Source organism: Gadus morhua, chromosome 15, assembly GCF_902167405.1.
Source record: "Gadus morhua chromosome 15, gadMor3.0, whole genome shotgun sequence".
In the NCBI taxonomy this organism is placed as follows: domain Eukaryota; kingdom Metazoa; phylum Chordata; class Actinopteri; order Gadiformes; family Gadidae; genus Gadus; species Gadus morhua.
This window is the reverse complement of record NC_044062.1, coordinates 10,043,879-10,060,847: the sequence shown is the minus strand read 5'-3', so window position 1 is coordinate 10,060,847 and position 16,969 is coordinate 10,043,879. Positions and strand designations below refer to the sequence as shown.

The window sequence follows — 16,969 nt, the reverse complement described above, 5'->3', positions numbered from 1 at the left end:
TAACCCCAGTGACTAGGAGTAGTTCCTATTCACACCAGTGATTAGGAGTAGTTTCTATTCACACCAGTGACTAGGAGTAGTTCCTATTCACACCAGTGATTAGGAGTAGTTTCTATTCACACCAGTGACTAGGAGTAGTTTCTATTCACACCAGTGAATAGGAGTAGTTTGCGCTTCAGTTTTTATACAGGACGTCTAGGGGTTAATATGGATGACCCTGGGCCGTGACCCAGGGCCCTGACCCTGACCCCGGGCCGTGACCCCGGGCTGTGTCCCCGGGCAGTGACCCCGGGCTCCGACCCTGGAACCGGTATTAAGAACAGAGGCCATGTATAAGAACTCTGAATGAGAAACTTTCGAGAAGCTACAAGAAGATGACTATTATTGGAGCTTCAAAGGTGACATATTATATTACCAGGTGTGTGATTAGCACTTACAAGCCGTTTTATAAAGCTATGTCTTCTGACATCCCTAGTGGGCGTGTCCACCTAGATGTGTGCTGGATAGATCAGTACCAACCTACCCAGTGGACTGAACCAAACGTTGCTGATCTAGCCAGCACAAATCTAGGTAGACACGCCCACTAGTGATGTCAGAAGACGCAGATTTTCAAAACGGCTTGTAACTTTTAATCACACTCACACCTGGTTGTAATCCTTTAAATAAGATATCACGGTATTCGTAAATCTCATTAAAAATAAATCTAAATTATATAATTATTTTGTTGTTGTTGTTGTTGTTGTTATTATTATTGTTATTATTATTATTATTATTATTATTATTATTATTATTATTATTATTATTATTATTATTATTATTATTATTATTAACATCATTAATATAATCCTATTATTATTACAGCGGTATAACGCGTTATTCATCCTGGCGCTGACGCGGCTCTCTGAACAAAACAGGATGCTACTTCCGGCCCGGTCACGTGCCATCTTGGTTTGTTGTCATTGTGCTGACTGGTCGATAGACAGCCACTCCGTCCCGCCAGCCTCCCGCCATGCCCCGCACAGCCTCTGCCTGACCGACATACTGACCGAGCGATGTCCCGGGACGGGTCCGACAGCGAGGAGGAGGAGGAGCGCGAGGCGCTGCTCCAGACCCGCGAGAGGGGCGCGAGGACCCCGCGAGGTGAGCGGAGCACGGAGCGGCTCTTCATATCGCTCTATCGATATGAACTGTATGATCATCACAATGTCAGCTGTGAACACGGAATAGTCCGTGTTTACTCGGCTCTTTCCACTTCTACCTCTACGATTATATCATTATGCATTCATAACCTGTGCACTTCCAATATGTAGCGGTGAGTTCAGGATTTAAACAGGAGATCACCAGGTTAAAGTGTATGTTTATGAGAAGAGAAGCGTCATGCTCTGAACTCTGTACTGAGGTTGTTGAGGCGGTCACGGGATGCTGCAGGGAGTCAGGTAGGTATGATCTTCCCCACCTTAGAGTCCCCACTGCTCCGCTATCACGGTACAGCTCCACTATCACGACACAGTTCCATTATCACAACACAGCACCACTATCACGATACAGCACAGCTCCACTATCATGATACAACTCAACTATCACGATTCAGCTCCACTATCACGTCACAGCTCCACTATCACGTCACAGCTCCACTATCACGTCACAGCTCCACTATCACGATACAGCTCCAATATCACGATTCAACACAGGTAACAACACAGGTGAGCACACAGGTAGTGTGTGTGTGCTCACCTGAGAGAGAGGAACAGAGAGGAACAGGACCATGTCTACCATTCCCCTGGTGTCTGACTGTGGGCCTCATGCTTTGGGTTAGGCTTGTGTTCAGCTTCTCCTTGCAGAACCGGTATGAGTATGAATCATGAGCTGTCCCCATGTGTAAGGTTGTGATCCACAGTGGGGCGGGGGTGACCACACCCTGTCTGCTCCGTCACTCTGTTAGGGCTAGCTCTAGCTTTAGGGCTAGCTTTAGGGCTAGCGCTGTAGGGCTATCTCTAGGGTTAGGGCTAGAGCTGAGGTTATGGGGAGCTCTAGATTTAGGGCTAGCTCTGTTGTTGCGGCTAGCTCTAGGGCTAGGTCTAGCTTTAGGGCTATCTCTGGCTTTGGGGCTAGCTCTGGTGTGGGGTTTCAGAGGGTCATTGATAAGCCTCCTGCTCCCTCAGCGCCGGCGTGCTGCTCGGCGCGCTACGGCCTGGCGCTGGTCTCCTGCTATGGCTTCTTCGTGGTGTACTCCCTGCGGGTCAACCTCAGCGTGGCCATGGTGGACATGATCAACGCCACCGAGCCAGCCAATCACAGCGCCTCCGTTTGCCCGTCCAGCCAGACCGTGGCCGGACGCAACCACACGGTACGTCAGGAGGGGCATAGCTACCGTCATAGCAACCGTCATAACAACTACTGTCGAAACAACTACTGTCATAATTACCATCATAACTACCATCATAACAACTACCGTCATAGCAACTACCATCATAACTACCATCATAACAACTACCGTCATAACAAATACCATCACAACTACCGTCCTAAAAACTACCGTCCTAACAACTACCGTCATAACAACCGTCATAACAACTACTGTCATAACAACTATCGTTATACAACTAGCGTCCTAACAACTACCGTCATAACAACTACCATTATAACAACTACCATCATAACTGCCATAACAATTAAGTTACAACTACCATCATAACAACTACCTTCATAACAACTATCGTTATACAACTACCGTCCTAACAACTACCGTCCTAACCACTACCATTATAACCACTACCATCATAACTACCATAACAATTAAGTTACAACTACCGTCATAACTATCGTTATACAACTACCATCCTAACAACTACTGTCCTAACAACTACCTTCATAACAACTACCGTCATAACTACCATCCTAACAACTACCGTCATAACAACTACCATCACAACAACTACCGTCCTAACAACTACCTTCATAACAACTACTGTCATAACTACCATCATAACAACTAGCGTTATAACAACTACCGTCATAACAAATACTATCATAACTATCATAACAACTACCGTCATAACTACTGTCATAACTACCGTAACAACTACCGTTGTAGCAATTACCGTCCTAACAACTACCGTCATAACTTCCGTCATAACTGTGCTTGCCCCTCAGGCCCGTGTGTACGACTGGGACTCGGAGACCCAGGGCTGGATCCTGGGCTCCTTCTTCTACGGGTACATCCTGACCCAGGTCCCCGGGGGGTACCTGGCCAGCCGCTACGGGGCCAAGTGGCTGATGGGGCTGGGCATCCTGAGCACCGTGATCTTCACCCTGCTGACCCCCCTTGCCGCCGACCTGGGTGCCGGCTACCTGATCGCCGTCCGCGTGCTGGAGGGCATCGGAGAGGTGGGGGCTGCTCAGTAATCAATAATATAGGACAACTGTGATATAGTACTGTGATATAGTACTGAGACACGCAGTAGTACTGTGATATAATACTGTGATATAGCAGTGAGACATGCAGTAGTACTGTGATATACTACTGTGAAATAGTACTGAGACATGCAGTAGTACTATGATATAGCACTGTGATATAGTACTGAGACATGCAGTAGTACTGTGATATAGTACTGAGACATGCATCATTACTGTGATATAGTACTGAGACATGCATCATTACTGTGATATAGCACTGGGATATAGTACTGAGACATGCAGTAGTACTGTAATGTGTGTGTGTGTGTGTGTGTGTGTGTGTGTGTGTGTGTGTGTGTGTGTGTGTGTGTGTGTGTGTGTGTGTGTGTGTGTGTGTGTGTGTGTGTGTGTGTGTGTGTGTGTAGGGGGTTACCTATCCTTCTATGTATGCCATGTGGGCCGCTTGGGCCCCCCCCCTTGAGAGGAGCAGACTGCTGACCATCTCCTTTACTGGTAACACACACACACACACACACACACACACACACACACACACACACACACACACACACACACACACACACACACACACACACACACACACACACACACACACACACACACACACACACACACACACACACACACATTCCTCTTGGTTCCTCATGGTTCCCCTTGGTTCCTCTTGGTTCCTCATGGTTCCCCTTGGTTCCTCATGTTTCTTCATGGTTCTTCTTGGTTCCTCATGTTTCTTCATGGTTCTTCTTGGTTCCTCATGTTTCTTCATGGTTCTTCTTGGTTCCTCATGTTTCTTCATGGTTCTCCTTGGTTCCTCATGTTTCTTCTTGGTTCCTCATGTTTCTTCTCGGTTCTGTTGGCAGGAGCTCAGCTGGGGACGGTCATCGCTCTCCCGCTGTCTGGAGAGATCTGCTACTACCTGGACTGGACCTGGATCTTCTACATCTTCGGTATGCCAAACACAGCATAGAACCACAGCATAGAACCACAGCATTGAACCACAGCATAGAACCACAGCATAGAACCACAACAGATAACCACAGTAGAGAACCACAGTAGAGACCCACAGCATAGAACCACCGTAGAGACCCACAGCATAGAACCACCGTAGAGAACCGTGGGTCTAAGAGAGGAGGGCTGGAGCTAGGTCTGACCTCTGGCAGCGCGGTGGGTATGGTGGCTAACCCTGTGTGTGTGTGCCTGTGTGTGTGTGTGTGTGTGTGTGTGTGTGTGTGTGTGTGTAGGCATGGTGGGGTTGGTTTGGTTCGTCCTGTGGTCTCTGCTGGTCTTCAACAGTCCGGACCGCCACCCCAGGATCTCTGACAGAGAGAGGACCTACATCTGCAGCTCGCTGGAGAACGAGGTACGGCTTTCTCCCTCTCTCTCTCTCTCTCTCTCCCTCCTGGTCCTGACGGCCTCTGGTCCTGACAGTCTCTGGTCCTGACGTTCTCTGGTCCTGACGGTCTTGACGGTCTCTGGTCCTGACGGTCCTGGCGGTCTCTGGTCCTGACGGTCCTGACGGTCTCCGGTCCTGACGGTCTCTGGTCCTGACGGTCTCTGGTCCTGACGGCCTCTGGTCCTGATGGTCCTGCTGGTCTCTGGTCCTGACGGTCTCTGGTCCTGATGGTCCTGCTGGTCTCTGGTCCTGACGGTCTCTGGTCCTGATGGTCCTGCTGGTCTCTGGTCCTGACAGTCTCTGGTCCTGATGGTCTCTGGTCCTGATGGTCCTGATGGTCTCTGGTCCTGATGGTCTCTGGTCCTGATGGTCTCTGGTCCTGATGGTCTCTGGTCCTGATGGTCTCTGGTCCTCAGGTGTCCCGGGAGCTGGGTCCGGTCCCGTGGGGGTCCATCCTGACCTGCAGACCGCTCTGGGCCATCGTGGTCGCCCACTTCTCCTACAACTGGACCTTCTACACGCTGCTCACCCTGCTGCCCACCTACATGAAGAACGTCCTAGGCTTCAGCATCCAGCAGGTCAGCCCCCCTCCCCTGGTCCACCTGGTCCCCCCTGGTCCACCTGCTCTCCCCTGGTCCACCTGCCCTCCCCTGGTCCACCTGCTCTCCCCTGGTCCACCTGCTCTCCCCTGGTCCACCTGCCCTCCCCTAGTCCACCTGCCCTCCCCTGCTCCACCTGCCCTCCCCTGGTCCACCTGCTCTCCCCTGGTCCACCTGGTCTACCTGGTCCACCTGGTCTACCTGGTCGGAGTTGAAGGATAAGGAGTTCATGTGGGGTCATGGGGGGGGTCATGTGACGGTCATTTGGGGGTCATGGGGGGGTCATGGAGTCATGTGGTCATGGTGTCATGTGACCTGCAGAACGGCGTGCTCTCGGCGCTGCCCTACCTGGGCTCCGGGCTGCTGGCGGTGGGGGGGGGGCAGCTGGCCGACTACCTGAGGGACGCACGCCAGTACCGCACCGTGGTGGTCCGCAAGGCCTTCTCCCTCGTCGGTGAGACCACCCACCCTCACACTCACCCACCCACTCACCCTCACACCCACCCACTCATTCACTCAATCATCCACTCACGTAGCTGACCCTTGGCCTGTTATTAAAACACCCATATGTCTGAACAATTATTAATACACTATTAATACAACTAACAATAATAGCATTATGATAATAGGATTATTATAATATTCTTATGTATGTATGACTGGATTCCCGATATATCGACATAATATAGTAATATTATCAATAATATTATTCTGATCATCTCAATAACAACCTCCAGTATTAATGCAGTATTAATAATCTATTATTATATCATTATTGATAACAGGTATGGTTCTCTTATATCTCTGATCAGGCATGGTGGGGCCGGCCGTGTTCTTGGTTGCCGCCGGCTACACGGGCTGTAACCCCCTTTTGGCCGTGGTCTTCCTCACCATCTCGTCCTCCCTGGGGGGGCTTTCAGCCTCGGGCTTCAACATCAACCACCTGGACATCGCCCCCTCGTAGGACACGTCCCCACAGCCTCTAACACACAGCCTCTAACACACAGCCTCTAACACACAGCCTCTAACCAACAAACAGCCTCTAACACACAGCCTCTAACACACAGCCTCTAACCAACACACAGCCTCTAACCAACACACAGCCTCTAACACACAGCCTCTAACACACAGCCTCTAACCAACACACAGCCTCTAACCAACACACAGCCTCTAACACACAGCCTCTAACCAACACACAGCCTCTAACCAACACACAGCCTCTAACACACAGCCTCTAACCAACACACAGCCTCTAACACACAGCCTCTAACACACAGCCTCTAACACACAGCCTCTAACACACAGCCTCTAGCCAGCATGTACGATACAGGAAATGAGGGCAGGGTAATGTCCTATAACAAGTCCTCAATCCTTTCCCTGACCTAGATTCACATGCAGTAGTAGTACCAGTAGCAGAAGTTGTGTACCAGTAGTACGAGTAGTAGTAGTACCAGTATGTGTACCAGTAGTAAAAGCAGTATGTGTACCAGTAGTACCAGTAGTAGTAGTAGCAGTATACCAGTAGCAGTATGTCAACCAGTCGTAGTACCAGTATACCAGTAGCAGTACCAGTATACCAGTAGCAGTATGTGTACCAGTGGTACCAGGAGCAGTACCAGTATACCAGTAGCAGTCTGTGCAACAGTAGTATCAGTACCAGTACCAGTATACCAGTAGCAGTATGTGTACCATTAATAGCAGCAGTATGTGTACCAGTAGCTGTAGAATTATGTGTACCAGTAGTACTAGCAGTCTGGGTACCAGTAGCACCAGTCGTACCAGTAGCTATAGAGGTATGTGTACCAGTACCAGTATACCAGGAGCAGTATACCAGTAGCAGTATGTGTACCAGTAGAAGTACCAGTATACCAGTAGCAGTGGTGTGTACCAGTAGTAGCACCAGTATACCAGTAGCAGTATGTGTACCAGTAGTAGTAGTACCAGTATACCAGTAGCAGTATGTGTACCAGTAGTAGTACCAGTATACCAGTAGCAGTGGTGTGTACCAGTAGTAGTACCAGTATACCAGTAGCAGTATGTGTACCAGTAGTAGTAGTACCAGTATACCAGTAGCAGTATGTGTACCAGTAGTAGTACCAGTATACCAGTAGCAGTGGTTTGTACCAGTAGTAGTACCAGTATACCAGTAGCACTGGTGTGTTTCTCCTCAGGTACGCGGGCATCCTGCTGGGCATCACCAACACCTTCGGCACCATCCCAGGCATGGTGGGCCCCGTGGTCGCCCGGGCCCTCACCAAGAACGTAAGACACACACACACACACACACACACACACACGCACACACGCACACACACACACACACACACACACACGCACACGCACACGCACACGCACTCACGCACACGCACTCACGCACTCACGCCAATGCTCTGGTTTCAGAACACCATGGAGGAGTGGCAGCTGGTGTTCTACATCTCCGCCGGCGTCAATCTCCTGGGAGCCGCCTTCTACACTGTGTTTGGCCGAGGGACGGTCCAACCCTGGGCCGTCCCCAAGCCCCGCCCTCTGCAGGATTGACCAATGGCAGCCCGGGTTCCTGCGTGCTGCTTTACCACCGCTGGTGGCTCGGTGCTCAGGATTAGCCCAGATGGCTTAGGAGTTAATTTAGTAACTAGTTAACTCAGCGAGGTGTAGCAGCGCTTTACACACTCACTTTTAAAGGGAACATTGGTAATCTTAAATCGAATCGTAGTCCAACAGATGTTATTTTAGAGCTCAAAGCTGATTGGGTATGACCCCGGCCAATGGGCTGGTCTCGATGTGAACCTCTAGCTGCTAATCGGCACTCGGAGGAGTACGCCTTACACAGAAGCCTTTTATTCTCTCTCTCTCTTGCGCGCTCTCGCGCGCTCTCGCGCTCTCTCTCTCTCTCTCTCTCTCTCTCTCTCTCTCTCTCTCTCTCTCTCTCTCTCTCTCTCTCTCTCTCTCTCTCTCTCTCTCTCTCTCTGTGGCACTTAGTGATTGGTTCTTCCCTCGCCGCTCTCTATGCAAATAAACACGCCCATAATTTCCCTTTTGCAAAACCAAAGGCGGGCCAGCAGGGGGGGGGGGGGGGGGGGCAACACTGTGACCACTGGGGCGGCAGCACTTTGACCACTGGGGGGGCCGCACTGTGGACCCTGAAGAAGAGTCCAAACTAGTCACTCGAGTCAATCCCTTCGAGTTGTTCCGTACACCTGGGAGACCGCCAACACGTAGTGCCCGGTAAAGGGCTTTTTATGGTTCCAAGTTCCCGCAACGCTATGATCACGCAGACGCTTCGACGCAGTCGTGAACGTTTGTGATTCTACGTCGGGTTTTAGTAAGCGGACCAATCACAGCCCTTGCTGCTGCGTCGCCTCAACGGAAGGTTACGTAAGGGGTCCGTAACCCCCTTTCGTTGCGGGAACGTGGAACCATAAAAAGCCCTTAAGACCAGGCCTCTCTCTCTCTCTCTCTCTCTCTCTCTCTCTCTCTCTCTCTCTCTCTCTCTCTCTCTCTCTCTCTCTCTCTGTCTCTGTCTCTGTCTCTGTCTCTGTCTCTCTCGGAATTTTCAACAGTTAAAGGGACTCGAGCCTCGTTCATATGAATGTGAGGCTAAATATTGTATACAGATGCTGCAGATATTGTATCGTAATGAATCTATTAAGATGTTTTTATTAATTACTTAAAATGTTTTTATAAATTACTTTTACCTGTTTTTATTAATTACTTAAAATGTTTTTATAAATTTATTTTACATGTTTTTATCAATTACTTTAATGCATGAACTCGATTTTCTGAGAGGGAAACGAAGAGGACCAAAATTCACCGCACACCTCTTGCGCGTCTTTCTTTTCGTAGGATGGTATGGGTAAGTACCGCCTTTTTCGCCTCTGATTGGTTAGAAGGGTTCCCCTTTAGATCGTGTTTCGATTAGTCCTAGCTGTTTGGGGGAGTTAAGGTTAAGGGTGAGGGTTAACCCTCACCCCAACCCTAACCAATCGGAGGAGAGCCCTTCCAACCAATCAGAGGCGAAAAAGGCGATACTTACCCGTACCATCCTACGAGAAAAAGATTCGCAAGTGTGTTCATCATTTACATTAATTAATTTGCATATCAGGAGAATAAGGGAGTTGATTCATCACGCGTTAATGTTTAAAGTTCGCACAACCTTTTCCTTATCGTTTAGTTACTGAACAAGAGACGCGTTCTGAGATCTGTTTTGTATTCTATTGTTTTCTTAATAAACCAAATGATGTCTTAAAACTCCGTGTCCCGTTATCATGAACTTATTATGAGGCTAGTGTCATAAAGCGCCTACAACGGGGCATCCTGTCGGTCCGCGGGGCGCCTGTCAGCTGGCCTACTGGATCCACCCTACGGGACCTGATCCGGAGTGATCTGGACCAGGTCCTCACCTGCACCCGCCGCGCGCCCTGCGCGTGATGCTGGAGACGCGTCGCGGCCGCGCGCACATTACGCAACCGGCGGGCGAACGGATCAGCGCTAGGACGACCGACAGGTAAACACTCTGATGTTACAAACAGGACCGCAGTCATTATTTTGGATTAATTACTAAGCTGTCAAATCAAAAAATATATTCTTTAAGGATTTGAATCGAGTACTTTATAGTCCGCTGCGTCACGAGTGGACCTCTATTAAAGAGCGCATTACGCGTCTGAGTGGAGATGATAATATGGCGCCGAAAGCTGAGCCCGTCCGTCAACTCAGCTTTAGCCCCGTTCACCGAGACGGTCCGACGGCGTCTAGACTGCCCGGTCCCGGAGCCGTCGGGTCCCGGTCGGTCTTCATCAACAGGCTCGTGTTGCCGGTGGATGGAGTTACAAACAGCCTCCGCCGGCCGCCGTCCCGCGCTTTGCATAAAGCCAGAGACATTTGTTTACCTGCGTCTCTAAACTCCTAATCATCAGCTCAGACCGTGGGGGTTAGTGAGTTTGACTCGGTAGGTCTGGATCAGACGCGGGGGGGTTAGTGAGTCTGACCCGTTAGGTCTGGATCAGACGGGTCTGTTTCCTCCATAATGAGGAGTACGGGTCAGCTGCCTGTCCCATTGGCCCAGGAGACACTGCATGTCTGCCCCGTCTGGCCCCGTGTCCGATCAGAGGCCAGGCTTGCTGAAGTTAGGGTTAGGTGCTGAAGCTAGAGTTAGGTGCTGAAAATAGGATTAGGTGATGTAGCTGGTTTTAGGGTCAGGTCCAGGGTTAGGTGATGTAGCTCGTGTTAGGGTCAGGTCCAGGGTTAGGTGATGTAGTCAGGGTCAGGGTCCGGTCCAGGGTTAGGTGATGTAGTCAGGGTCAGGGTCAGGTCCAGGGTGAGGTGAAGTAGCTGGTGTTAGGGTCAAGCGGTTAAACACGTGGACTCCCGCTGGCACCGTTGGCATGGCTGTAATCAGCCAGAGGCTGATCTGAAGGGAGGCTGATCCACGGAGAGGTTACCATAGCGCGTTACGCGTCGCTGCAGGGAGTCTGGCCCGGTCGTCATGACGCTGGTCTCTTGAGGGGGGAGACAGCAGCAGGCTCACTCCTGCTCTGGTGGTGTGTTGTTGAGTTCTGGGTCTGTGTGGTTCTTTAGGGGTCAGGGGTCATCTTGCTAACCCCTAGCTGCTCATTAATAAGAATGATGAAGCAGGCTGGGTCCTACAGGTCTGTTGAGGACAGAGGTCATCTTTAAACTGTTGACATCGCGTGCTGTTTCAGGGTTAGGTGATGTTGAACGCTCCCTATCTTCAGCCATTGTGGATTTGGACGAGGCCCTGTCCCATGGTTTTGTTGACCAATGTCAGGCGGCGATGTATTGGGGGCGTGTGGGGAGGGTCTGCCTCGCTGGGGGAGGAGCCTGCCTCGCTGGGGGAGGAGCATGCACAGCGAGTGGAGAGGAGACCAGTACAGCGCTGCCATTGGCTAGCGGTCCCCTCATTGTGTCTGTGTTCTTCGGCAGGCCAACGTTCAGCTCAGAGGTCAGAGGTCTGCGGCCATGGGGAAGGAGAAGCAGCACATCAACATCGTGGTGATCGGTCACGTGGACTCTGGGAAGTCCACCACCACCGGCCACCTGATCTACAAGTGTGGCGGCATCGACAAGAGGACCATCGAGAAGTTTGAGAAGGAGGCTGCCGAGGTCAGTCGCCATGGAGACCGTGGACACCCCTTAGCCCCCCGTCTCCTGCTAAAGCTCTGTGTCTGCTTCTACTGTTGAAGATGACTATTTATTTTAGTTAACCGTTAGTTGATTGGTCGACCGTGCCCTCTGACCTCCAGATGGGGAAGGGCTCCTTTAAGTACGCCTGGGTGCTGGACAAGCTGAAGGCGGAGCGGGAGCGCGGGATCACCATCGACATCTCCCTGTGGAAGTTTGAGACGGGGCGCTACTACGTCACCATCATCGACGCCCCCGGACACCGCGACTTTATCAAGAACATGATCACCGGCACCTCCCAGGTGACCCCACCTCTACTAACATACCACCTCTATACCACCAACACACCCTCTCTACACCACCTCTACATCACCTCCACACCGCCAACACCCCATCTTTACGCCACTGAGTCAACTGATTATTTATAGACTTGTAGTTATTAAGGTATTCATGAATATTTGCCATTAAGACCTCATGGCCCACAGCAAACATCAACCCCATCGTGATGTTGGTTGGTTTATGCTCGCTATTTTTTGAATACTAATTAGATCACTTTTGAAGAATACGTCTCAACCTTAAAATAAGTAAAGCCTTAAGTTTTACTTCCCATACAATACAAGAGACATAATACATTTATAAAATCCAATCTACTTTCCACCACACGCTAATGCCAGAGCTTAAGCTAGCATGAGCTAGTATGAGCTAGCATGGGGAGCTACAGCCACTAACATTCCTTGTGGCTAGGTGGACTGCGCCGTGCTGAGAGTTAGTATGGGGAGCTACAGCGGCTAATGTTATGTGTCGCTAGGCGGACTGCGAAGGGCTGAGAGCTAGCATGGTGAGCTACAGCTGCTAACATTCTGTGTCGCTAGGCGGACTGCGCAGTGCTGAGAGCTAGCATGGGGAGCTACAGCCGCTAACACTCTGTGTCGCTAGGCGTACTGCGCAGTGCTGTTAGCTAGCATGGGGAGCTACAGAGGCTAATGCTCCGTGTGGATAGGCTGACTGCGCAGTGCTGAGAGCTAGCATAGGGCACTACAGAGGCTAATGCTCTGTGTGGCTCGGCGGACTGCGCAGTGCTGAGAGCTAGCATAGGGAGCTACAGAGGCTAATGCTCCGTGTGGCTAGGCGGACTGCACAGTGCTGAGAGCTAGCATGGGGAGCTACAGAGGCTAATGCTCTGGGTGGCTAGGTGGACTGCGCAGTGCTGAGAGCTAGCATGGGGAGCTAGAGTGGGTAACGCTCAATGTGGCTATGCGGACTGCGCAGTGCTGAGAGCTAGCATGGGGAGCTACAGAGGCTAATGCTCTGTGTTGCTAGGTGGACTGCGCAGTGCTGAGAGCTAGCATGGGGAGCTACAGTGGGTAACGCTCCTTGTGTCTATGTGAACTGCGCCATTCTGAGAGCTAGCATGGGGAGCTACAGCGCTAATGCTCCGTGTTGCTAGGCGGACTGCGCCGTGCTGATCGTGGCGGCCGGGGTCGGGGAGTTCGAAGCGGGGATCTCAAAGAACGGGCAGACCCGGGAGCACGCGCTGCTGGCCTACACCCTGGGGGTCAAGCAGCTCATCGTGGGCGTCAACAAGATGGACTCCACGGAGCCGCCCTACAGCCAGAGGAGGTATGAGGAGATCGTCAAGGAGGTGAGCACCTACATCAAGAAGATCGGCTACAACCCCGATGCCGTGCCCTTCGTCCCGATCTCCGGCTGGAACGGGGACAACATGCTGGAGGCCAGCCCCAACGTGAGCCAATCACACGCCTTCACACTCAGTACCGGCCAATCACACGCTTTCACGCTCGGTACCGACCAATCACACACCTTCACGCTCAGTTCTGGCCAATCACACGCCTTCACGGACAGTACACACCAACCACACGCTTTCACTGACCAATCGCACGCCTTCACGCTCAGTACCGACCAATCACACACTAGGGGTGGGAAAAATAATCGATTCTTCGATGCATCGCGATTCTTTCTAGAAGGATTCCATCTCGAAGCAGATAAATTAATAATCTGAACTTGCCTTCTGCAACATACTGTTCGCAAGAAAGGGCGTAATTTTTTTATTATTTCATTTATCTTTATTGTGTATTGGCTAATCTGATTTGTCTTGACATGATTGCAATTCAGCCTAGGCATATAGCATTCACGCAAATTCACAGCTAGACACGCAAACTCCTTTTAATTGACTAAGAGCAGCTTTTTCTTTAATGACAATATAAAAAAAAAAAAAAGTTCTCTTTTATATACTTCAATATTGGGTTATAATGCAAGCTGCATTGATTATTGCATTGTTCATAATAAGTCATATTTGTGACAAAAGCTTTTTCTCTAATAAAGGGTTAGGGGGGGATGGGAGTTGGGGGGGGGGGGGGTGCAGAGTCCAGGTGAACTCCTGAGCCAAGTGAGTCTTTAACCCGCTCAGACACGTTGGCTGGGAGGGAACACTGAGGGACTGGAGTGGGCAGCAGCTGTGGTGGGGCTGTAGTGGGGCAGAAGGTGGAGCTGTAGAGGGGCAGAAGGTGGGGCAGAAGGTGGAGCTGTAGTGGGGCAGAAGGTGGGGCTGTAGTGGGGCAGCAGGTGTAGTTGGAGCAGCAGGTGAGTCTTGCGGCGTCCCTGCAGATGACGTGGTTCAAGGGCTGGAAGATTGTCCGTAAGGAGGGCTCCGCCTCAGGGACCACCCTGCTGGAGGCGCTGGACTCCATCCAGAGCCCCAGCCGGCCCACCGACAAGGCCCTTCGGCTGCCGCTGCAGGACGTCTACAAGATCGGAGGTGAGGACCCCAGGGGGATTCAAACCGGCGCGCTGTACCGTGTGTTGCTCAGGGGCTCCGTCGCCTTTGTCTTTTAGAGATCCCACACACGTGGGGTTGACGTAATACCAGGCGTCCCCACTAGGCGGCAGCATCCCTTCCCCGGTGGAGTGGTGATGTCACTTCCTTGTCTCGCAGGGATCGGCACGGTGCCGGTGGGCCGGGTGGAGACGGGCGTGCTGAAGCCGGGCATGGTGGTGACCTTCGCCCCGGTCAACGTGACCACGGAGGTGAAGAGCGTGGAGATGCACCACGAGGCCCTGGCCGAGGCGCTGCCCGGGGACAACGTGGGCTTCAACATCAAGAACGTCTCCGTCAAGGACATCCGCCGCGGGAACGTGGCGGGGGACAGCAAGAACGACCCGCCGCAGGAGGCCGCCCTCTTCACCGCGCAGGTTAGCCTAGCTACCAGCTAGCCTAGCCACCAGCTGTTCCTCAGGTACCTGCTAACAGCTAGCCTAGCTACCAGCTGTTCCTCAGGTATGTGCTAGCCTAGCCTAGCAACCAGCTGTTCCTCAGGTACTTGCTAACAGCTAGCTTAGCCGCCAGCTGTTCCTCAGGTACCGCCTAACAGCTCGCATAGCTATAAGCTGTTTCTCAGGTACATGCTAACAGCAATCTATCTACAATCTGTTCCTCAGGTAGGTGTTTACAGCTAGCCTAGCCGCCAGCTGTTCCTCAGGTATCTGCTAACAGCTAGCCTAAATAACAGCTGTTCCCCAGATAGGTGCTTAACAGCTAGTCCATCTACAAGCTGTTCCTCAGGTACCTGCTAGCAACTAGCTACAAGCTGTTCCTCAGGTAAGCGTAAGGTACCAGGTAGATGTTACAACCAGCTGTTTCTCCGGGTAAATATCAGAGCATGGCTTGTTTAGAACATATATATAGTATATATAATAATATATTATAGGGTAATGGTTCAAATGCAGGTTACGTTAGCTATCACTGGTTCCTGCTCCAGTGGTCCAGGGGGGTCTGGGCCAGTGGTTCCTGCTCCACTGGTTCAGTGGTTTCTGCTCCGTGTCTCCAGGTGATCATCCTGAACCACCCGGGGCAGATCAGCGCGGGCTACGCCCCGGTGCTGGACTGCCACACCGCGCACATCGCCTGCAAGTTCAGCGAGCTCAAGGAGAAGATCGACCGCCGCTCGGGGAAGAAGCTGGAGGACAACCCCAAGGCCCTGAAGTCCGGGGACGCCGCCATCGTGGACATGATCCCCGGGAAGCCCATGTGTGTGGAGAGCTTCTCCCAGTATCCCCCGCTGGGTGAGTGGCCTCTCCCAATACCCCCGGCTGGTTGAGTGGCCTCTCCCAGTACCCCCCCGCTGGGGGAGCGGTTCTTCTGTGACGGTGGTGTTTGGTTCCTGACGGCGGTTGTGTTGCAGGGCGCTTCGCGGTGCGCGACATGCGGCAGACGGTGGCGGTGGGCGTGATCAAGGCGGTGGAGAAGAAGAGCAGCAGCACTGGGAAGGTCACCAAGTCGGCCCAGAAGGCCCAGAAGAACAAGTGACCCCCGTGCCCGGGTCCACTGGGGCACGACCTCTGCCTCCGCCACCCCCATCCTATCCTACACCCCCCTACACCAACCCATCCTCCACCCTTATCTCAACCCTCCTGACCGCCACCCCATCCTCCGTCACCTCAACTCCCGCCTCCTCTTCCCTAACCTTCGCAACCCGACCCCAACCAACAAGTCAACCTCCCGCTTCCCCCACCCAACCACTCCTCCACCCATCCCCTCCCCACCATGGGCTGCTTCAACTCCACCCTCAGAGACTGCTTAATGATGCAGCGCAAAAGCAACAGGAGCAAAGAACTCAATCCTCCTCCCTCAAAGCCCTCCAACACCACCCCAGGACCCTCCAACCCCAAAGGACCCCCCCCCTCCCCAAACATCCCCTAGGACCCTCCAACCCCCAGTCGGTGTGTGGTTAGACCATCGTAGCCTCCCTTGTTCTAGCTCCTTGATGGACATTATACGACCTTGTGTTTTAGCTCCTTGACGGTTAACAATCTGTAGACTTCCGCGTCGCATCGCCACTCTAATGTTAGCAAGATGCTACTAACTCCGTTGGCAAGATGTTGCTAACGGTGCTAGCTCTCGCTGTAGCGCATCATGCCGTCTGTAAGTTATATTTATGTTGTTATGTATTAGTGTAGTTTGTTTGAATTTGCCGGGAATTCCTGGTATGTAGATACCTATCAGAACTTCCAAGCTTTAAATCTTGCGTGTTAATGATTAAAAAAAAATAAGGTCCTGAAGGAGTCCTAATAAATGGTTGGTTCACTAAGGTCAATCAATTGTAAGCTTGATGTACTGAAAGTTAATTAGCATAAGCTAACGCACCTTATCTAGACAGCACAAGCCACTGGGCAAATAAAGATGTTACAACCAATCCTGTGCCTCTTACTTTGACCCGACAGGACATAGTCTGTAAGGTGGAGCAGATTGAAACTCACTCAAACGACCCTCTTCACACACTAACCCCAACCTCCTCTCAATCAATGAGCCTCCCTCATGTTACAGGCTGGTGGACATGATCAATGGACTGGTGTCCCAACTGCCTTGGGTTACTCTACTAGATACTCAGTCAAACTGAAGATACCA

General features: G+C 51.6%; 2 protein-coding genes across 2 annotated transcripts; both read left to right on the top strand.

The window, feature by feature from the left end:
• The first annotated feature begins 927 nt into the window (after positions 1 to 927).
• Positions 928 to 9,657, top strand: slc17a5 (solute carrier family 17 member 5). The gene is made up of 11 exons (XM_030378722.1): positions 928 to 1,140; positions 2,163 to 2,347; positions 3,154 to 3,387; positions 3,822 to 3,909; positions 4,278 to 4,364; positions 4,659 to 4,777; positions 5,227 to 5,388; positions 5,731 to 5,863; positions 6,222 to 6,369; positions 7,581 to 7,671; positions 7,810 to 9,657. Exons 1-11 carry the CDS (start codon positions 1,053 to 1,055, stop codon positions 7,945 to 7,947), a joined length of 1,473 nt encoding a protein of 490 aa, XP_030234582.1. The 5' UTR covers positions 928 to 1,052; the 3' UTR covers positions 7,948 to 9,657.
• A 155-nt stretch (positions 9,658 to 9,812) lies between these two features.
• Positions 9,813 to 16,757, top strand: LOC115559686 (elongation factor 1-alpha, somatic form). Its single transcript, XM_030378724.1, has 8 exons — positions 9,813 to 9,913; positions 11,350 to 11,529; positions 11,670 to 11,849; positions 12,995 to 13,291; positions 14,173 to 14,323; positions 14,501 to 14,757; positions 15,393 to 15,627; positions 15,747 to 16,757. Exons 2-8 carry the CDS (start codon positions 11,386 to 11,388, stop codon positions 15,869 to 15,871), a joined length of 1,389 nt encoding a protein of 462 aa, XP_030234584.1. The 5' UTR covers positions 9,813 to 9,913; positions 11,350 to 11,385; the 3' UTR covers positions 15,872 to 16,757.
• Positions 16,758 to 16,969: the final 212 nt, after the last annotated feature.

What these genes read in the sequence shown, in the direction of transcription:
- slc17a5 (XM_030378722.1), top strand. Translation starts at nt 1,053, where the DNA reads ATGTCCCGGGACGGGTCCGACAGCGAGGAGGAGGAGGAGCGCGAGGCG. An exon ending in GCTGACCATCTCCTTTACTG is followed by an intron (nt 3,910 to 4,277) that starts GTAACACACACA and finishes TTCTGTTGGCAG; the next exon opens with GAGCTCAGCTGGGGACGGTC. An exon ending in CTGGATCTTCTACATCTTCG is followed by an intron (nt 4,365 to 4,658) that starts GTATGCCAAACA and finishes GTGTGTGTGTAG; the next exon opens with GCATGGTGGGGTTGGTTTGG.
- LOC115559686 (XM_030378724.1), top strand. Translation starts at nt 11,386, where the DNA reads ATGGGGAAGGAGAAGCAGCACATCAACATCGTGGTGATCGGTCACGTG. An exon ending in TTGAGAAGGAGGCTGCCGAG is followed by an intron (nt 11,530 to 11,669) that starts GTCAGTCGCCAT and finishes TCTGACCTCCAG; the next exon opens with ATGGGGAAGGGCTCCTTTAA. An exon ending in TGCTGGAGGCCAGCCCCAAC is followed by an intron (nt 13,292 to 14,172) that starts GTGAGCCAATCA and finishes GCGTCCCTGCAG; the next exon opens with ATGACGTGGTTCAAGGGCTG.